At 40.8% G+C, this 22,121-nt stretch overlaps 2 protein-coding genes across 6 annotated transcripts in view; both read left to right on the top strand.

Annotated features, from left to right (window-relative positions):
* The window catches only part of ARNT (aryl hydrocarbon receptor nuclear translocator), a 79,468-nt gene extending 65,731 nt beyond the window's left edge, over window positions 1-13,737 (top strand). The window contains exons 14-24 of one of the 4 annotated variants that reach the window (XM_045479080.1): window positions 1,800-1,951; window positions 4,448-4,558; window positions 4,761-4,833; window positions 4,976-5,099; window positions 5,276-5,378; window positions 5,762-5,909; window positions 7,134-7,296; window positions 7,899-8,065; window positions 8,779-8,878; window positions 12,216-12,336; window positions 13,662-13,737. In XM_045479080.1, the coding sequence (XP_045335036.1) occupies window positions 1,800-1,951; window positions 4,448-4,558; window positions 4,761-4,833; window positions 4,976-5,099; window positions 5,276-5,378; window positions 5,762-5,909; window positions 7,134-7,296; window positions 7,899-8,065; window positions 8,779-8,868 (1,131 nt within the window). In that variant the 3' untranslated portion in view covers window positions 8,869-8,878; window positions 12,216-12,336; window positions 13,662-13,737. The remainder of the gene's footprint in view (window positions 1-1,799; window positions 1,952-4,447; window positions 4,559-4,760; window positions 4,834-4,975; window positions 5,100-5,275; window positions 5,379-5,761; window positions 5,910-7,133; window positions 7,297-7,898; window positions 8,066-8,778; window positions 8,879-12,215; window positions 12,337-13,661) is intronic. The other 3 variants (XM_045479083.1, XM_045479082.1, XM_045479081.1) reach the window with 3 other exon arrangements.
* CTSK (cathepsin K) lies at window positions 12,223-21,826 on the top strand. Of its 2 annotated transcripts, none has more exons than XM_045479093.1 (8): window positions 12,223-12,336; window positions 13,772-13,895; window positions 14,370-14,492; window positions 14,578-14,733; window positions 15,722-15,940; window positions 19,930-20,095; window positions 20,359-20,464; window positions 21,596-21,826. In XM_045479093.1, the coding sequence occupies exons 2-8, from the start codon at window positions 13,773-13,775 to the stop codon at window positions 21,693-21,695; spliced, it is 993 nt and encodes a 330-aa protein (XP_045335049.1). In that variant the 5' UTR covers window positions 12,223-12,336; window position 13,772; the 3' UTR covers window positions 21,696-21,826. The 2 variants fall into 2 exon arrangements, with proteins under 2 accessions (XP_045335049.1, XP_045335050.1); XM_045479094.1 differs by having other exon boundaries at window positions 12,224-12,336; window positions 13,718-13,895.
* The last annotated feature ends 295 nt before the right edge of the window (window positions 21,827-22,121 follow it).

The raw sequence follows: 22,121 nt of genomic DNA, 5'->3' as shown, positions 1-22,121 counted from the left end.
CAGGGGAGGGGGCAGAGAGAGAGGGAGACACAGAATCTGAAGTAGGCTCCAGGCTCTGAGCTGTCAGCACAGAGCCCGACATGGGACTCAAACTCACAAACTGTGAGATCATGACCTGAGCCGAAGTCGGATGCCCAATCGACTGAGCCACCAAGGTGCCCCATGTATAACCCAACTTCTATAGAAAATCAGAAGATGGCAGTGAAATGTCTCTGTCTCCTGAGTCCTCAGCATTACCAGTTCCTTGTACTCAGCTGCAGCTCACAGAAAAATCACATTTCGTATATGTGTAGGCTCAGAAAAACCATTCTGAAAGCTATTCTGACTTCTGTTGAATCCATTCAAAACTAAGGACATGGACCTTTAGTGTGAGAAGATATTGTACAGTATATTTTAAATCCTTGAATTCTGAATTCTTGACACTTTTGGCCATAGACTATTATTTTCTCTCTTGTGGAAAATGTTTATTCCAAAACAGCTTTAATGACTCATTACACACTGTATAATCTCAAAGTTATTATTCTGACATTAGTTGCTACTGTGACTTTAGAGTACCTAGATAAAGGTGCTTTTTAATGTGTGGTCTCCAGCTGCTTACTTGGTTGCTGATTTCCTGATATTGTTATTTAAGTCCAGTTGAATTTATATTTATTTTTCAGTAATAAATTTAGTTATTTCCAATGAAGCTTGTTTTCCTTTTTTTCTCTTCCATTTGAGTTACTGTAGTAACCAAGTGTTTTACACTTGATTTGTACAAGGTGTGTGTGTGTGTGTGTGTGTGTGTGTGTGTGTGTGTATAAAATGTGCCATTTTATTATTACTAAGTGAAGTACGTTCCATTTTCTGCTGTAATTATTTCTCAGTCAGCTTGTAACATCACCAGTTATTTCCACACTGTTTGCAGCTTAAATACAAATGTTACCACTTTTTCTTAAAAAATATATATATAAAGTAGGTATTTTGAAGCATTGGGCTTATACCTCATTGGAATAGATATATACTGCAATAAGCAGGTTTTCAAAGCCAGTACTTAGTTGTGTATAGATGTCATATTCATTCTGTATATATTACACAGTAAGCACATGTAAGAGTTAAAGGCTGCTTAGTATTATTAAAATGCAGTAACTCATATTTCTTTTTTATCATGTTGTTAATGTTCTAAACAAAAAAAAATAGAAAAGCACAGAGCCCAGTGCTCAATGTATAGTAAGTACAAAATAAATGTTAGCTGCAAATATTATTATTTTTTTATTGTTAGGGAGGGAGAGTCAAAGGTAATTTTTTCCCATGATTACTTTCTTTTAAAAAACAAAAGCAAAACAAAACTAAAGCCAATTTAGTTTTAATAGAAATCTCCATGGATGCTGTGAAAACAGAAGTCCTCAGGTTTGGAGTGGGAAGAACTTAGGATTGAGGAGCAACATGTAAGCTATTTCAGTGTCAAACTACAAATTTCTAGTATAGACTTGTAAAGCTAGATCAGCATATCTTTACGGGACTTTCCAAGGGAAGTGGGGAAACAGTCTTTACTCTCCTGGAAAAAATTGTTTCTTTTGTTTGACTTTGACTAAAGTGGTCAGATAGCTACTTAGGACTCTAGGAAGAAAATAAATATACCTCTCATTATTTAGCACTCAGTTTTCACTGTGCATATTGTTTTATCTGTAACATTGAAAGAGACTGGTATATTTCAAGGACAGTGACACAAGAATCTTAGGTTTGTAGAAATGGGAAATTTAAAAAAAAATTCTAAAGAAAATTTTTTGTGGGTTTCACTGATAGCATGAAAACTTTTTCAGGTGGTGAAGTTAAAAGGCCAGGTGCTGTCTGTCATGTTCCGGTTCCGGTCTAAGAACCGGGAATGGCTCTGGATGAGAACCAGCTCCTTTACTTTCCAGAACCCTTACTCAGATGAAATTGAGTACATCATCTGTACCAACACCAATGTGAAGTATGTACCATAAAGGCCTTTACCAATATTGGGTATTTCTCCTGGGCCAAATCTGCTTAGCCTTACCAAGCTGTCTCCTCCTCTTCTACTTTTGTGGTAGTAAACACCATTAGTTTGAAGTTCCTCATCTTTAGCTTACTATAGAATTTAGAGTAATTCATCCAGGTAGAATAAGATTTTAACAAACAGTAGCTTAAAAGAGTATGTTCTAAGATGTGAAGGGTTTGTATTTCAACTTTGTTTCATCCCCTTCTAGAAAGGATATTGTTTGGTTTTTTTAATTTTTTAAAAACATTTATTTATTTTTGAGAGACAGGGAGAAACAGAGCATAAGCGGGGGAGGGCAGAGAAAGAGGGAGACACCGAAACCGAAGCTAGCTCCAGGCTCTGAGCTGTCAGCACAGAGCCTGATGGAGGGCTAGAACTCACAAACTGCAGGATCCTGACCTGAGCCGGAGTCGGATGCTTAACCGACTGAGCCACCCAGGTGCCCCCAGAAAGCATATTGTTTTCTACACCGGTTTATTGCTCTGTTCTGGTAGGATTTTCCTCTAGAGCAGGTGTCTTTAAACTTTTTTTGTAAAAGGACAGAAAATAATTATTTTAGCTTTGTGAGGCATATGGTCTCTATTGCAGTTACTAATCCCTGCTATTGTAGCATGAAAAGAGTCCTAAACAAATAAATGAACAAAGATAGCTATGTTCCAACAGACTTTGATTTACAAAAACAGACAATGGACTGGATTTGGCTCATGGACTGTTGCTGAGAGCAGAGCTATCTATGTCCACTTTTGTTAGTTTCGTTCCTCAATTCCTTGATTCCTTTCTTTTTGAGTTTTTCTTCCTCAACTTTGTAAAAACCAGTTTTATTGAGTTATAGATTGCATGTACCATATAGTTCACCCATTTAAAGTGTATAATTTTTTTAGTATGTCACAGGGTTGTACAGCTATTACCACAATCTAATTTCAGTACATGCTCATTCCCCCTAAAAGAAATTCTGTACTCATTAACAGTCATCCTCCCCACTCCCAAGCCCTTATGACAACTAATCTACTCTCAGTCTCTATAAATTTGTCTATTCTAGGCGTTTCATATGCCTGGAATCATATAATACATGATTCTTTATGACTGGCCTCTTAACGCTTAGTATAATGTTTTAAGGGTCCTCTCTTGTAGCATTTATCTGTACTTCATTTTTTTTTTATTGCCAAATAATATTCCTTTATATGGGGATACATTTTGTTTATCCATTCATTAGTTGATGGTCATTGGGTTATTTCTACTTTTTGTCTATTTGGAACATGGCTATGAACATTTATGCACCAGTCTTTATGTGGAAGTTTTTATTCTCTTCAGTGTATACCTAAGAGTAGAACTGCTGGGTTACTTGGTAACTCTGTGTTTAATTTTTTGAGGAATTGCCAAACTGTTTTCCAAAGCTTCAGTACCCTTTTACATTTCCATCAGCAATTTAATGAGGATTCCAGTTTCTCCACATTCTTACTATCTTTTTTATTATAAGTGGATGTCAGTTGTCAGGTTACTACTTTTCCACTTAGTCTAGCTATATAGAATTGCCCTTGAGCTTAGCTCTTGAAGATATGCTTAGAAATAATTATCAAATACCTTGTGACAATGCTGAGTCTGTGTCCTTCTAATTTTAGGTCTTTTAATATTCTCTTGTAATTAGTATAACAGAGTGGATTGAGTTAGAAATTTCTATTTACTCAGGACTCGGATATATGGTCATGTTCACTGTAATTTTCTTTCTGTTTTTGCATCTTTATATTACAGAACAACCGTTGTTTTGTGTCTCCATTTTGTTTAAATTTAGAAAATTTTCAGTCCTTTTAAGAACTTGTTTCTGGAAATAATGGTGTTCCTCATTTTTACATACTGTTTTCCCCACCACTATTTATTTTAATTAATTCTTAATATTTTTAAAATAAATATTTTTACATAAAATTTGGAAAGTATGGAAAACTTATAAAGAGAGGGGAAAATTTTCTCACTATCCAAAAAGACTCTTTGTGGTATTTATTTATTTATTTATTTAGTAGACTCTGTGCCCACTGTGGGGCTTGAACTCCTAGCGCTGAGATGGAGTCTCATGCTTTACTGACTTAGCTAGCCAGGCGTCCCCCAAAAGAGCCTTTGTTGATGTTTGTGTATGTATTGTCAGTTTTTTTACTTATGCTTTTTAAAACACAGTGTACGGATATACACATGTATACCAACTAGGTATTGTATACCTGGAAGGAGTTCAAACCCAAACAGGATAAACCATTGTGCCATGGGACACAGTTTTTATTTGTACCTTGTTGTCCATGGTATGAAGTATTTGCTGAATCTGAAGTCACAGGTTATTTAAAGGATTAGACTTCTAAGTGGAATTTATTAGTTATTGCCTCACCTATAAGTAAATGTATATAGCTTAAACAGTGCCTGACCCTTTTATTCCCCTCTGTTCTGTCTGCTCTCCCATTTTCCCAGGAACTCCAGCCAGGAACCAAGGCCTACACTGTCCAACACAATCCAGAGACCACAGCTAGGTCCCACAGCTAATTTACCCTTGGAGATGGGCTCAGGGCAGTTGGCATCCAGGTGAGAAATGGTGGAAGAATTCTTTATTGATGAGCCTGGGTAGTGGGTATCTGCAGTCCCATTTGTTTGTTTGTTTGTTTGTTTGTTTGCTTTCAGGGACTTACCTGAAATTCTCTGCTGGCCAGGGGAGATTTTTTCCCCAGATTTATTTAAAAAAAAAAAAAAAAAAATCTTTCTCTTCTTCCTGGCCTTAAACATATAGGCAGCAGCAACAGCAAACAGAATTGGATGTGGTATCAGGAAGAGATGGACTGGCTGGCTACAATCATTCCCAGGTAAGTGTGTCTTTTTTTGAAGAGGCATGAGCATTTCCTTAGGAAATGTCCCCTAGTGCCAGTTAGAGTGTATGTGAATGTTAGGGTTATTGAATTGTCATGTTACATTTTTCATGGTTGTTTTTATCATCGTATCCCACAGGTTTCTGTTCAGCCTGTAACAACCACAGGGCCAGAACACAGTAAGCCCCTTGAGAAGTCAGATAGTCTGTTTGCCCAGGATAGAGATCCAAGATTTTCAGAAATCTACTCTAACATCAATGCAGGTATGTTTCTTCCTCATTCTCCTCTTAAATTCTCATTTAGATCACTTACTGATGTGCCTACTACTGCCCAACATCTTTCTACTTAATCATAATACCTCATGAATAAATAGGAACTTGCTGGACTAATGTACTACAGCCCCTTGACTGGCCCTCCCCCTGCTCCTTTTGGTCCACAGATCAGAGTAAAGGCATCTCCTCCAGCACTGTCCCTGCTACCCAACAGCTATTCTCACAGGGCAACACATTCCCTCCTACCCCCCGGCCGGCAGAGAATTTCAGGTGAGCCCTTTATGTATGTGCTGCTTTAGGGGGCAACTGAGGCATTCAGTTGCTGAATCCAAGTTTTGTTCTTCCCTAGCTTTCTCTGGTTATTTCAGACAAAGCAGTGGAACTTGTAGGGCTTAAGACAAGGCAAGCTGGCTTTTCTTCCTCCTATTTCTTTGCACCTGTCCTGTTGCTATGTTATAGGTTCCATCTCTCTGTGTCCAGATCAGTGTGTGACTGTCAGTTTTCTCATCTTTTTCAAATTCTGTTATTAAGAATTCCTTAATCCCAGAGAAGTCAAGGGGATCTAGGGATAGTACTAGATTGTCCTGTGATACCTAGATTTTGTGGTAAACCCATCCTTTCAATCTTTTACTGCACTATGTGTTCATTCCTAGAAATAGTGGTCTGCCCTCTCCTGTAACCATCGTCCAGCCATCAGCTTCTGCAGGGCAGATGTTGGCCCAGATTTCCCGCCACTCCAACCCACCCCAAGGAGCAGCCCCAACTTGGACCCCTAGCACCCGCCCAGGCTTCTCTGCCCAGGTAAAGTGTCTGTCTGTCCCCTATGTACTAGTTTTTGTTTATTTGTTTGGGCTTTTTTCCATATGTAAAATTATTGTCATCTGTCTTAGAAATCTTCTTCCCAGCCCCTACCTTCCAATTTTTCTTTTTGTTGGGAGTAGCTAAATAATTAAAATAATAGATAATCCCCAAATATCAGAATTTGTGGTTTTCACATATTCACTTTAAATCAGAATTGCTCATATAGAAGAACATGTTAAACAGGTTTTATTTACATATTTGTTTTGGAATCAATTCTGAGTTTCCATTTTGGTTAGTACTACAAAGTACAGGAGCAAAGGAGAAAACTACTAATTTACACGCAATGATGTCTATTTACCAAAAAAATGTGTTGAAAAACCTTATATAACATATATATGTTAAGGTTAAAGCTACTGCTGTTTCATATATTCATGTATGCTTATATAGCACAGTAATTTTTAAAGTTTATTATTTTGAGAGAGCACATGCATGCCAGTGGGGGAGGGGCAGAGAGAGAGAGAGAGAGAGAGGATCCCAAGCAGGCTCCACACTGTCAGCGGAGAGCCTGACATGGGTCTCAAACTCATGAACTGCAAGATCGTGACCTGAGCTGAAATCAGAGTTGGATGCTTAACCAACTGAGCCACCCAGGCACCCCAACACAGTAATATTTTAAATAAAAAATCCCCAACCAAAAAGCATACTACAAAATTATTGTATGAAGTATGATCTCAAATGCATAAAAAAGTGTGTAAGAAAATAACTGGAAAAAATTCTCACAACTCTGAATGTATAGTTTATTAGTCCCATAGTTCTTTGTGGTTTTTGTTGTTGTTGTTGTTGTTTTTGTTTTGTACTTTGTCATAGGAGATTGGCATTAATTGGAAGAAATATAGAGTGACTCTTAAATACAGAGAACAAACTGAAGGTTCTGGAGGGGCTGTGGGTGGGGGGATGGCCTAAATGGGTAAGGGGCATTAAGGAAGACAATTGTTGGGATGGGCACTGGGTGTTGTACCTAGGGGATGAATCACTGGAATATACTCCTGAAAACATTATTGAACTCTATGCTAACTAACTTGGGTGTAAATTATAGATACATACATACATAAGAAGAAGTATAGAGTAAAAAATAAATGATGAGCTTGGCTCAGAAGAAATCCAGTGATTGACAGAGGGTTGGCTCATAGGAATGGCATGTACAATAATGCTTCTCTCTTTCAGCAGGTGGCTACTCAGGCTACAGCCAAGACTCGTTCTTCCCAGTTTGGTGTAGGCAGCTTTCAGACTCCGTCCTCCTTCAGCCCAATGTCCCTCCCTGGTGCTTCAACTGCGTCACCTGGTGCTGCTGCCTACCCTAGTCTCACCAATCGTGGATCCAACTTTGGTGAGTTCAGATTAGAAAGGAGGGTGGGGGTGCCTGGGCGGCTTAGTCGGTTAAGCATCTGACTCTTGATTTCCGCTCAGATTATGATCTCACGGTTGTGAGATGATGCCACGTGGGGCTCTGTGCTGGGCACAGAGCCTGCTTGGGATTCTCTCTCTCTCCCTCTCTCTCTGCCTCCCCCACTTGCACACTCTCCCTGTCTCTCTCTCTCTCTCTCAAAACAACAGTAACAACAATAATAACAAAGAAAGGAGGGTAACAGGAAAATCACACTACTAAAGAGAAAGAATTTGGTGGTTCAAAGTTTCTTGTGTCCTGGATGCACTGACCTCATTATGGGGAAATCAGGTGATGGTCCATTTGGAATTTAAAACATACCCCCATGAAAAAGACTTTATCGTGTATTAAAAAGTTCGTAAGTTATCATACATTAAATAATATGCAAATTTAATCTAAATGATCAAAAGACTCTTGGGAAAGGCTACCCAGAAAAGAAAAATTAATCTGGGGCTGGGTTTAAAATAAAAGAGGCATTGATAGTTTCTCCTCTCCAGTGGAATTAGTAGCTTAAAGTTGTTTGTCCTTCCTTGCTGTATTTCTAGCTCCTGAGACTGGACAGACTACAGGACAATTCCAGACACGGACAGCAGAGGGTGTAAGTGTCTGGCCACAGTGGCAGGGCCAGCAGCCTCATCATCGCTCGAGTTCTAGCGAGCAACATGTTCAACAGCCATCAGCACAGCAACCTGGCCAGCCTGAGGTCTTCCAGGTGAGAGGGTGAAAAGACTTCAGAAAGTTAGAAACTGGAAGAGAAACAGAGAGCAGAGACAGAGAAGGAAGCATGGATTGAGGTGTTTGGGAGTACCTAGGAGAAAACAGAGTGGGGACGTTGTAGAGGTAGATGTCATTAACTGGAACTTACTGTGTGATGCACATCGTTAGTGATGCGAAGATGTTTAAGGAAGTCATCTTAGCCATTCCAGGAGAGCCACATCCCCACTGCACAGTAGCTTGAGTGTAAACATACTGATGATAGCTCTAAAGACCCATTTACCTAAGTCATGAGGGGACTGCAAGAGCAATTGGAGTAATCTTGGGACAAAGGAAGAGGTGTTTAAGACAGAGGTTGAAAGAGGCAAAGCAGGTTTTGGTGGAAAACAAATAGGATCAGAGATACTCCATATATGTGCATAGGGGGTTATGTGAAATGTGGCAAGCAGATTTTTCTCCTTTTGAAAATATGGGAGGACTAGAAAAGAAGGAAAATGTGGAACTGTAGGAAGAAGCCAGAGAAGGGACTAGGAAACAAAGTTGTCATAAAGGAGTCTGAGAGTTGCTGGGAGTAGGGAAGGCTCAGGGCGTTCAGCCCCACAGACACTGTGGGGCCAGGGGTGTTGCTTTAGGAGAATGTTGGGAAGAAGCTCAGTACATGTAAGGGATTATTAAGGTGTGTGACCCAGACTTGTTTTTTTCTCTTATTAGGAGATGCTGTCCATGCTGGGAGACCAGAGCAACAGCTACAACAACGAAGAATTTCCTGACCTAACTATGTTTCCCTCCTTTTCAGAATAGAACTATTGGGGTGAGGATAAGGGGTGGGGGAGGAAAGTCACAGTTTGTTTTTAAAAAGCAAATCTTTCTGTAAAGAGAATAAAAGTCCCTCTCCCTTCCCTTCCCTCACCCCTAATGTGTGCCCCTTCCCCTTCTGGCCTTTCCTTGCCTTCCTGCCTCTGAGAAGAAATGGGGTGAATCGTGAAGGCTTTGGGGATCTTTGAAAAACTGAGGCTGGGTGAAGTTAAGAATGCCTTTCCTTACACCTCCTGACCAGAGATTTATGCAGAAATGATTTGTGCTAGGGTCAATAGGCAGGTTAGAGATCCTGACATCCATTCATCCACTATTTGCCTTGGATACTGTGGCTTGTTTTTGGAAAGAAATTCTGAATAAGGTTAGGGGGAGGAGAAATGTCCTCATATCTGAGGACCATGAAACATGGTAGGTTACATATTACCTGTATGGCTTTAGGAAGTGAGCATAGGCTCTTTCTGCTGCCTGGTGAGTGAGGAAGTGAGAGAGGGAGAAGGAAAGAGAGAGAGAGAGAGAGTGTGTGTGTGTGTGTGTGTGTGTGTGGGCATGCGCGCGCACGCACGCGTATGCGTGTGCGCACACGTGTGTACGCGGTACGTGTGTGCACATGTGTGTTTCTGTGTCTGTTTCTCCCTATTAGGGAGTTATGCAAAATTTGTCTCAGATTTTATCTTTGTTTTTCCATGTAATTTTCAAAGAGTCCTAAGGAGTTAATCTTCTAGGTATTTTCCACTTAGTATTGCAGCCAAAGAGTATTTAAATAAATGTCTTTGCTGCACTTACATCTATGCCCAGCCAATATGCAACTGTAAGCAGATATATAAAGTCTTTTGATGTGGTTGGTCTCTCATTGAACACATTTAGTAGTAAAGCTGGGTCATTCCCGCTTTTGGTGCTCTCACCTTATAGAGTAGATCTGGAAACATTACAGATGTTTAGGGTGGGAAGATAACCCCCTTTTAAAAGCCCCATACTTGGCCATACTTGCTGCATTTTTCTGTCAGAATCACATATGATGTGTGTTCTGTAGAGGTTATTTCTGCATGGAAACTCAACTTCTTGGATTAGCAGTCCCAGGGAAATCTTCACTGCTGGAGTTTAAACCAAATACCATGTCTTGCAAAGTAGCCTCCTTCATCCCATTCCCAGTTCAGTCTGACTAGAAACTGAGACTTGGGTCTGTTTTGGACCTATAGTTCTTCCTCTTTGCTCCCTCCAATCTTAAGATTGGATTTTGCTATGATACAAGAGTATGAATCCATGTGATAGATGGGGCCTGGACTCCCATTCTAACAGGGTCACAGAGTTAACTATAGCCATATAAATGCAGATACAGGTTACTACTCTCTCTGTACCTTCCTCAGGTAACAGTCATGTGTATCAGCCACTTTTTTTTTTTTTTTTTTATTGGCTCAGGCCAGTATCTTAAGTGCAAGACTGAATTAATAAGGAGAAGACATATTAAACGTAGCCATAGGAGACTGAGGGGCATAGATGGCCTTAGAGAGGCTGAGAGAACATCATTACTGGGTTTCTCTCCCTTTTGTCTCCAGTCTGGTGCCAGGTAGTGGAGTTGAAAAGGAGACAGTTTATTTTTTTATTCTATGTGCACACATACCGTATACATATATATTTATATCACAGTTTAACAAGCCAAAAAGTTGAGTTTCCAATGGAATCCTTGTTTTTAATAATTGTTTTTAAATGTGATCAGGACTATAATATTGTACAGTTATTATAGGGCTTTTGGGGAAGGAGAGGGGAGGGAGAAGATGCTCTGGGGGTTTTGTTTCTGCTTTTCCTTCAGGGTTTTATTTTTGATTGTTTTTTTTTTTTTTTTTTTTTTTTTTTTTCTTGTTGGCCATTTCTGTACTGCTGGCATCTGTGCTGAGCTTTACAGTGGCAAAAATAATGACATGTAGCAAAGATTTTAAAACAAAATATTTTTTCCTTTTGTAAACGTTCTTGTGTTGTGTGATCTTGATTGCGGCTTTATTATTCTTTTCCAGCTTGTGAACAACAAATACCCACCCACAACTAGTTGAATCCATAGCTTGAGCTCCAAATATGCAAACATAAAGCACAGTGTATCTATAATTTCAGGATTCAGAAATCATAAGGCCTCTGATCACTCAGCACTCCTTAGTTGTCCTCCTGATCCTGACTCACTGAGTAAAATCATCAGGGACATCTGACCATGAGATGGGGGTTGGGAAATTGCCCATGTCCTTCAGAGCAGACAAAGATGAGACTTGAGACCCGTATGGCACATCAGATTCCTTCCCCAAGTATCTCTTGCTCTCCTGGAATAAAAGGAATTAGGGATGGGGAAATTTAAACTATGCAGGTCTGGACTTGGTTTCCCTCTAGGATCATGTGGTTCATTACCAAATCTTAAAACTTACAGGCATAAACCTGTGTTCTTGAGGGTCTATATGCAATCCAGCTAGAAACTGAATCTATCCTATGTATTTTCTGTTCCAAGAACCATCTTTTCCTCTTCCTCCGCCTCTGTTTATGGAAGAAAATGGAATTTGGGGATGTGGCTTAGGGACTGAACTAGACTCTTATGATCTGTCACATGCCTGGATGTTGGGGGAATCATTTGGAGAAGCTCATATGACTGGTCCTGGATTGGGGATTTTAATAATTGAAACATAATGTTCAGGCATCCTACCATCTGAAAGTTTTAGCAACAAAGAAGTCACATGTGAGTTTGTCAGTGCTATGCACTGATTCAAGTGCTGTCATTAATAACGAGGAGGGCTGGTTTGGGTTACTTTCAGAACCAGCTTCATCTGGGTGTTCTGGGCATATCCTTCCTCAGGAAAACTGTATTAGGCTGGAAGAGGTATTGACAACTTTTAGCCAACAAACTTATAACATACAAATGATTTTTGAGCCTGTGGTTTCCATTACACTCTTTTCTAGTCTTTCATGTTTATTCCCTCATTCTTGCTGGATGTCTGACCCTCAGGTCAGACAGAAATTTGAAAACTGAGGTTTCGAAGTTGGAGAGAGAACAGGTAAAGGGCAGGAAAAGATGTAGTCCCTAATACCATAAATACTATGTAATAAAGAAAGATGGAGAAGATCAGGGCTGTGTCCTATTAACCATCAAAGTGAAGGTAAGCCCCAGCTTGAATAAATGTGTATGGAAGTCTTTTTGCCCTGAAAGACAGTCATGAGAAACTACCCAGCAACTTTCCACTTTGGTGCACACACTTGACATGCACACAAAAACACTGCAAATCCACCGCTTCCTTCCCTCTCCGACCCTGCTTCTCTCAGCATTTCTTTCCCCGCCTCCCTCCCCTATTCAAATTTTCCAGCCAACAGCTGGAACTGACTTCCGCAATCCTAATGGAATAAATCCAGCACCCCTAGTCATCCGCCCACATTATCCACACTTCCCCGTCGAAAGGAGCCCGGAGCACAGAACCCCATCAGCAGGTAAAATTTTCTACTTCTCATTCCTTCCTTTGCCCATTTTAGGGGTATTAGGGATGTAGTGACTTGGAGATCGTGGTGAAATTTGTAGTTGTGTGGGTGAAAACAACAGTATGCCCTTCAGTCATTTCCTGGCCAAATAAAATTTGCTGGAAATTTTTAGGATTCCTTCTGTGCTTTATATGTATGTATACATGGTTGTTAGTGAAACCCTAGGATATAGGGAATCCTTCACCTATCCCTCAAGGAGTGGCCTCTCCCTTTAGGGTTTGCGGTTTTAGCCAAAGGTACCAAAAGAGTTAACTTAGCAGGGAGGAGGAATGGTGCCCAGAGGCACTTTTCTGCTTCATTTCAAAGCCCTTAACACTGCAGATATTAAATATCTTAGAGTGTTTTGCCAGTCTGCAAAGATTGCACAAAAATTAGACTGTAAATTCAAAAATTTACTTCAGACTGTAAATTCTTAAAATGGAGAACATGGAATTAAGCAAGCTGCCTCAAGAAATGAGTGAAGCTAGAGTAAACTTCTGAAAAGCTGTGAATTTAATGATCATAGAACACTGCTTTTGGGTCTTGCATTTTTCTGACAAACTTTGGTTGTGAAGCTTTTTGTCCTGTGAGGCAGTCAGAGAGGTTTTTTGCTGTCAGGAAGAAGAAAGAAAACCTCCTTCCCATAGCATCTGGTTGAGATTAGGACAGTTTCCTGCCTGAGGAGGGAGCAGGAAGAGAAAGGAGGAAGAAATACATAACCAAGGAGATATTAAGCATCTCAAAAAGAATAGGAAATACTTCCTTGTCCTCTCCTGGCAAGATCTGAAAAAGTATCAGAATTTAGGCAAGGGAGTGAATAATGCCTTGAAGAAATAAATAGGCAGCAAGATTTAGCTGGAAATTTCTCCTCTGCGTATTCTCCAGCCTCGTCTGTCTCCAAGTCTGCTGGGGACATTAGAGGAGGCAGGTGCTTAGTCCATTCTGATTGTCCATTTTCCACCCCAGTTCTGGGTGTGTGTGTGTGTGTGTGTGTGTGTGTGTGTGTGTGTGTGTGTGTTTTGAATCTCCCTAGGTCAAAATGTTTGGAGTCAGATGTATCAGCACTCAGTCCAAACCCAGACCCTTCCTATCGTTTTATCATGCACAGGTCACTCTCAGTTCTTTGTATCCCTTCCTTATAAATTCTTTTCTTTTGTCTCATGGTCCCAAGGAAGAGGTTCTTCTCTTTGGTTCAGGAATTTCCCAGAATTTTGTGTGCATGCATTTTTCGGATGAGTGGGACTGTGATGGACTGTGAAATTTTATTAGCTTCTCAAAGAAGTCTGTGACTCCCAAAGGTTAAGAACCAGCTGTCTGGGAATATGGCTCCAGCTGTTTCCTCATCCCAAGCCAGGCTGTGAACCCCTTGGCACACAGAAGAACTTCCCCTAATTATCCCCTTTCCCAGGATGTGGGGACTCAAGATTCTACTGCTGCTGCCCACAGCGACCTTTGCTCTATATCCTGAGGCGATACTGGACACACAATGGGAGCTATGGAAAAAGACCTATGGGAAGCAGTATAACAACAAGGTGCCTGGGGACCTGGAGGGAAGTGTGGTTAGGGAGCCGGCACTCGAGATGTCTATTCCTAATTTCCAGACTCCCTTCTTCAGTCTAAAAACCTTAACCACTCCAACCAGCCAAACCTACCCCTGTTCTTGAACTCTTTAACACAGTTTCATTCCTCCTCTTCCACTCACCCTCCCTCAAGTTTTAGTCTTCCTTTTCTTCCTATTTCTCTTTGGGGAAGACTTCTCAGATTAATGCTATTAATCCATAAGCAGTTTTTCTACACATCTCTCCAGAGCTTTTGCATTCTATTATTTGTATTTGTTTACATTTTTTTTTTTTTTTGCATGCTCTTAATAATCCCATGGTGAGTTCCCCAACTAGACTGTAAACTCTGTATGATTGTAAATTTCATCTTTTTTCCTAAAAACCTCCACAGTATTTTTTATGTAACTTTGTAGGACATAGTCCATGCCAGTACTATGTTCTGTTTAGGTGGATGAAATCTCCCGGCGTTTAATATGGGAAAAAAATTTGAAGCATATTTCCATCCATAATCTTGAGGCCTCTCTTGGTGTCCACACATATGAACTGGCCATGAACCACTTGGGGGACATGGTGAGTTGAACCTCAGCTCCTGGCCTACCTGCCCTGTTTGCCTTAGTTTCCTGCTTATGGCTGGCCTTTTTGTTCTTTGTCCCAGACCAGTGAAGAGGTGGTTCAGAAGATGACTGGACTCAAAGTACCCCCTTCTCGTTCCCGCAGCAATGACACCCTCTATATCCCAGACTGGGAGAGCAGAGCCCCAGACTCCATTGATTATCGAAAGAAAGGATATGTTACTCCTGTCAAAAACCAGGTACCCTCCTTTCTCCTATGTAGGTATGTAAGCTGGCATGACCTATTTCTGTGTCTTTGTTCTTAACTGGGAGGGAACTGGGAGGATGGTAAGGAATTAAGGGATGTGTCCCACTGCTCAGAGAATATAGCCTATTCTATTTAAGTCATCACCTATTTTTGTACATGTATATTGTTTGTTTTTTCTTTTTTACAAGTCACATTGCTGTAAACACCCTTGTGCATATGTTTATGAAAACGTGCAAATATTAATACAAAATAAAGCCTAAAATTGTAATTGCTAGATCACAGAGAATCCTTTCCAAAAAATTTTTTACAATATTAACATTCTTACCAGCAAGAGAATGCCAGTTTTCCCACAACCCCAATGTTCATTTTATCAGCCAGATGAAGAATTGATTTAACACTCATTCAACAAACACACCTTTTTCAGAACCAACCAAGTATAGTGCTAGCCAGTGGAGATTCAAGATAACCAAGACATACCCTATGTCCTCCAGAAATCCTCATTCTTCAAAAATAGAACAGGAAAGAAAGAAAAATCTACAATCTAGCTGCACAAATACTAATAGTTATGGCATTTTTTGAGACGTTGTATGTCAGAAACTTATAAATCCTTTACATGAATTAACTTTTTAAATCTCCATAATCCATAATTAAGTACATTATTATCCACATTTTACAGATAAGGAACTAAGGCACAGAGAGGCTTAGTAATTTACCCAAGGTCACATATCTTGTGGGTTGCAAAGTCAGTGCCCTGCTCCTCTACAGCTAATGGTGACAATGTAGCAATAGTTATCAGTGGAAACAATAGCAATAGAGCCATGCAGCAAATATTAAGTGAAGGGAAATAGGAAGCCTTCACAGAAAAGGGGACACACGTGTGTTGGAATTTGTAACACATATGGGGCTCCAGCAGACAGTGTAGAGGGAAGAAACAAAAAGTGTGAACAGCAGTGACTGACAATTTCTGTTATGCTCCTCAGGGTCAGTGTGGTTCCTGTTGGGCTTTTAGCTCTGTGGGTGCCCTGGAGGGCCAGCTCAAGAAGAAAACCGGCAAACTCTTAAATCTGAGTCCCCAGAACCTTGTGGATTGTGTTTCTGAGAATGATGGCTGCGGAGGGGGCTACATGACCAATGCCTTCCAGTATGTGCAGAAAAACAGGGGCATTGACTCTGAAGATGCCTACCCGTATGTGGGACAGGTGAGACTGCCCGGTAATGGCTCCTCCTTCCCCAGCACAGTATTTTATGCTGGAGATAATCCCATAAATCTTGGTTTCTGTTCCCTTATCCTGCCTTCCTGATGGGATAATTACCTATAGAAGGCCAAGGAGAGTCCCATAGCTTTGGAGATTTGGGGGCCTTAGGCCCCACAGCCCTACCCACCTCTTTGCCCTAGAGAAGACAGAGCACAGGTGACCCCACGGACTTCTGGGGGGTCCTCTGCAACCTGTTACTCAGCTCTTCTGCTCCCGTCACCGATTCCCCAAACCCACACATGCTAATTTACCAAATCGCATGTCTTTATTTTGCATGATCTCAGTGTGGGTTTGAGGAATGTTTATGCAAATTATGTAAGTTAACTACTGACATGTACAAAATGAGAGAAAAAATAAGTTGCTTCATGTTTGTTGCAACTTCAGGGTTCAACTCCCTCCTTTAGGAATAGGAAGGTCTGCTGACCTTTCTTATCTAAAAAGAAGAGAATCTAAGGGCTTTTATGTACATAGGGTTGATAGATAATATAACATAGGGCCTTTGCAACAGGAGCCTTTGAAGCAGGGATAGCAAGTTTGAGTAATCAGGATGGCTACTATGTACTAAACCATGTGCTTAGTTCATTTTCTCATTTAATCTTTGTAACAGACATGTAAGGTAGACTTATCCTCACTTTATAGGTGAGGAAATTGACACTGAAGGAGATAAAACAGATGATCAAATTCATAGCACTAGTCATGTAGCAGCGCCAAGATTGATCTACCATATCTGTTCATCTGCAAACATGCTCAGCATATCTTCTGTGCAAATGTGCAAAAATGTCTTTAGTAGAATATAATACCTTGGGGCACCTGGGTGCCTCAGTCAGTTAAACGTCTGACTCCGGCTCAGGTCATGATCACACAATTCGTGGGTTCAAGCCCCGCGTCGGGCTCTGTGCTGACAGCTTGGAGCCTGGAGCCTGCTTCCGATTCTGTGTCTCCCCCTCTCTGCCTCTCCCCTCTTTGTGCTCTCTCTCTCTCAAAAATAAATAAATAAACATTAAAACAACAACAACAACAACAACAACTTTATAATACCTTGGAACAGAATTGTCTGAGTCTTGGGATACATGCGTCTTCAACTTGACTAAGTCATGACAAATTGTTTACCAAGGTATTTTGAAACATTGATATTCCCACCTGAAGTATGTAAGAATTCCCTTGGAGTCCCATCTTCATCAGTATGTTTATGTAGCCATCTGCCTTTCTTCTTTAGTGAATTGACTGTTTATATTTTTGGCACATTTTTATTAGGTTATTTTGCTCTTTCTCACTGATTTTTAGGAATTTTTTTAAATTTTACTTATTTATTCTTTTGAGAGAGACAGAGACAGTGTGAGCAGGGGAAGGACAGAGGGAGGGAAGAGGGAGAACCCCAAGCAGGCTCTGTGCTGCCAGCTGCAGAGCCCAATGGTTGGTTCGAATACACGAACTGTGAGATCATGACCTGAGCCAAAACCAAGAGTCACAGACACTTAACTGACTGAGCCAGCCATGTGTTCTGATTTTTAGGAATTTTGAAAAGAAATCTAGATACTAATACTGTGTGTGTTGTAGGTGAACATTTGTCTCTTTATTCTCTTTATATCTTTCAACTTTGAAAAGTTCTTCATTTCAGTCTAGTAAAATGATTGTTTTCCTCTGCAATTTGTGCCTTTAAAAAATCCAGTAGCAGTGAATTTTATTCATTAGTGTTTAGTCACCTGAAATGATGTCTGTTGCAATAAAATGCTCATTAATGTGAATGACTGAACAAATCCATTTCACTGGATACTCAACAAGTATGGTCACTTCAACACATCTTCATGACATTGGCCATATCAAAGGAGTACATTAATCTGTACATTTCAGCCCATTACTATTCCATGCTGTGGTTTTTTAGCTGTCAGGTATATAAAGGAGAGAAATTAGAGGTTGTACCTGAAAAAAAAAAAAATTCTTTCATCCGTATACAATTTTTAGAACTCCTGGATCCCAAGTCCATGTTTGAACTTGGGCTGCTACTTACTATAAGGTGCTAACTTGAGGACACCGAACTAAATCTGCCCTAGCAGATTGGCTTTTAAATTCTGAATACTTCGGACCAATTAGTGAGATAACCCGAACATGGCAAAATACTCTTTTTTAAATTCTCAAATACTCTTTTGACACAGTTTTGTTGTCACTTGATATCGAAAAGTTAAATCCCAAGAGTATACACAAAACAAAAACAAAAACACCCCAAATCAGGCTTATGTTTACAATTTTTTCCATGTTGATTAACCCAGGCAGCCAACTTAAAGGATTGTATAACTATATTAAAGAAAAAGAAATTAAATACTATCAGAACTAATAGTCGATCATTATCCATTGATACCTTATTTATTTGGTACTATATTAACGAGTTTTTTGAGAGACAGTTTAATAGCTCAGAGAGTTGAAATAATTTGAATGAATGAAAATCATATAATAAACCTTCTTTTGGAATAGAAAGAACATCTGACTTCTTGGTGCACCTGGATGGCTCAGTTAGTTAAGTATCTGACTCTTGGTTTTGGCTCAGGTCATGATCTCAATGTTTGTGAGTTCAGGCCCCACATTGGGCTCAGCGCTAACAGTGTAGAGCCTACTTGGGATTCTCTCTGTCTCTGTCTCTCTCGTTCTGCCCCTCCCCCGCTCATTCTCTTGTCATTCTCAAATAAACTTAAAAAATTTTTTAAAGAAAGAGCATCTGACTTCTAATTTCTGCTAGCCTGCCCCCTCAAATGATCTCTTTAGTGTTTGAGGGCAACGTGGAATGATTTTGGTCTCATAATCAATTAAAATGAAGAATTTGCCATATAAGACACATATTCTATTTTTAATATTCTGAATCTTGGGGGTTTGGATTATATGGCAGAGAATAAGGGAATCCTGAGAAATTAAGAAAGGAGACTACTGTGGTCTTAGAATATCATATCACATCCTGCCATTATTGTTAATAATTTGATAATATGTTCTTATAGATTCAGTTTTAGGGTTTTGAAAGGGTAGTCTGAGGAAAATGAATTGCCAAAAAGAATATACCATGTTGACATGGGTTGCCATTAGATTTTGTAACTGTGGCTTGTCAGTGAAACATATCATTGTTAACTAGACCTCCAAAGCACAGTGTTAGAAATTCACAGGCAAAATTGCCAAGTTCCTCAATATGTTTTAGTGTCATGTTTTGTGGTTTTACCAAAGTCTCTCATGAGAGCACCAGCCAAAAGTCTGCCTCACACTAGCCCCCCCAGTATATGTGTATAAGGCCCAGGTCTTCCTCCCAGCTGGGTCTTGGCCTTGGCCTCCTCCCCACACAGCAGCTGGTCCCTCCCTGCCCTCTGAGGCTCACACATACTACATGGCCAGAAGATGATTTGTGCCTTTAAAAACAATTTATTTCAGATCTCTCTCTCTACCCTGAGGGAATAAAAATGTTCTCTCTCTCTTAAGTTTTACAGTGTTTCCTTTCACATTTATGCTTTAAAAAACCTAGAGCTGATTTTTGTGGATGTGCAAGGTATCCACTTTTCATATTCTTTTTTACAGTTGTCTAAAATGGTAAGGAGGGGCGCCTGGGTGGCTCAGTCAGTTGAGCTTCTGACTTCAGCTCAGGTCATGATCTCACGGTCTGTGAGTTCGAGCCCTGCATCAGGCTCTGTGCTGACAGCTCAGAGCCTGGAGCCTGCTTCGGATTCTGTGTCTCCCTCTCTCTCTGCACCTCCCCCACTCACACTCTGTCTCTCAAAAATAAATAAATGTTAAAAAATAAAATAAAATAAAATGGTAAGGAGAGGACAGACCCTCTCTAAAGACTCTAAGTCGGCCATCCCAGTCAGTTCACCAACATCAAAGCATTGGTGGAGATTCTCACTTACCAGTTTCTGGCCTGTTGCTTTGTCCTAGTCCTATTTTAACCTTGTTTTTTCCAGGATGAAAGTTGTATGTACAACCCAACAGGCAAGGCAGCTAAGTGCAGAGGGTATAGAGAGATCCCTGAGGGGAACGAGAAAGCCCTGAAGAGGGCAGTGGCCCGAGTGGGACCCATCTCTGTGGCCATTGATGCAAGCCTGACCTCCTTCCAGTTTTACAGCAAAGGTAAGGAGCTGTTCCCGCAGACCACAATGACCCACCTCATGTGATGCAGGCTCGGCAGCTCCTCGAAGGCCACCGAGCATTTGGAGTACTTAGTTTCCATATTTAGACTGAGTCTCCTGGAGGGAAACACAGCTGCCACCGTGCATCTCTGTCGTCAGTCCTCCTGGCTGGGCAGGATTTTGCAGAGGGTCTCCTAGACCGGGAGACCCCACGGGGGGATCCTTGGCCTGCAGAAAGCGTCACCTCGACAGTTTGTTTCCTAGGTGTGTACTACGATGAAAACTGTAATAGCGATAATCTGAACCATGCGGTTTTGGCAGTGGGATATGGGATCCAGAAAGGAAACAAGCACTGGATAATTAAAAACAGGTAATGATGGGGACACTAAGTTTGTCACTGAATCACTCTGTTAATGCTCAACCTCGACTCCAACTTCCCAGCATTCCTTGCTCTCACTCGAGAAAGTTGTCTCAGACTTTTTAGTTCTCCCTTCCCAGTTAGAGGCTATTAATTCTAACATTTAATGGCCAGACGGTAATACAGTGTGTGTCGGGCAGGTGCTCCACATGCGGGATACTTAGTCATACACAAGTGAACAGGACGTCTGCCTTTGGTGATCTCACGGCCCCCTCAGACAGGCAGACCTAACTAACCAGAACATCCAGGAGCACAGGAAACCAGGAGGAGGTCTGGAATTATGTAGTTTTTTCTTTCTTTTTTCTATAATGTGACCAATTTCTTAGGGAGCTTTCCATCATCAGCATGTTTGAAAGCAGTAGGGAACCAAGTAGAGGTTTAATATCCTCCTGTGCAACTTTGTGCCCTTCCATATACACTTAGGATAACACATATAAAAAGTGGCCCAACATTTTGAAGCATGTGAAGAGAAAGACTTTTCAGAAAGTAGGTATGAGAACAACAACAGCAACACTTAATGTTTCCTTCCCTATTGTTGGGAAGAAATAAAACTACAGGGTATTTCAGCTCCCCTTTTCTCTTCAGCCCCTTGTGACTTTCAGGGGGAAACTTATGAGAATTGTACATTTCCTTTCCTCACTGGCCAATACTAGCCTGGCAGCAGCACTAACTAAACTTGCTGTCCTTGGTGCCCTCCAGGGAGCAGGAGTCCTAGAGTCTGGGGAGTTCACAGCTCTCAGCTATCAGCACAGAGCCTGACACGGGGCTTGAACCCATGAACCGTGAGATCGTGACCTGAGCTGAAGTCAGACGCTTAACTGACTGAGCCATCCAGCGGCTCCTGGGCCTACTTTAAATGCCACCTCTTTCATTAGGTCTTCATCCCTTGATCACAAGCGATCTCTCATACCTTTGAGGCCTATAGCATTATGTCTTCTCTCTATTCCTTTACTTTAAACTCTTCAAAGGTAAAAACTTTTATTTATTTTTTATACTACCAGTACCTAGCTCAATAGTCAGTTAAGTGTTTTAACGAATAAATACACTGAGGGTACTAAATATTTTCCTTCATTGATCCCACAGCTGGGGAGAAAACTGGGGAAACAAAGGCTATATCCTCATGGCTCGGAATAAGAACAACGCTTGTGGCATTGCCAACCTGGCCAGTTTCCCCAAGATGTGACTTCAGCCAGCCAACCTCATCCTGCTTTTCCATTCCTTCTACGATGGTGCAACATACTGATGTACTTTGGAAGGGAGTTGGTGTGCCTGTCTTGAAGTAGATGTAGCAATATAGAAATTGTCCAATCAGTTTCCCGGTTTGTTTGTGCTTTGAGTGACACTCCTACTACTTTCCCTCCCTCCACCCAAGGCCTTTATTTTTCATTGTGGCCACAGTAGCAATTTTCCTAAAAAGTGTACCTTCCTCAGCTAAGAGATATGACCACAGCCTGCTCTGACTGTTGTCGTTGGGCTGATGCTGTGCAAATAGTCTGAGGCTAGAGATCTTTAGATAGATTCTTATTCACAGGGACTAGTTTGCTTTAACCATCTAGAGGACTAAGGTGACCTGACGTCTCAGTCTCCAAATTCACTTCTTCTGTATCCA

Source organism: Leopardus geoffroyi, chromosome C1, assembly GCF_018350155.1.
Source record: "Leopardus geoffroyi isolate Oge1 chromosome C1, O.geoffroyi_Oge1_pat1.0, whole genome shotgun sequence".
In the NCBI taxonomy this organism is placed as follows: domain Eukaryota; kingdom Metazoa; phylum Chordata; class Mammalia; order Carnivora; family Felidae; genus Leopardus; species Leopardus geoffroyi.
The sequence above is the reverse complement of the archived record's forward strand: the minus strand, read 5'-3'. Positions and strand labels throughout refer to the sequence as shown.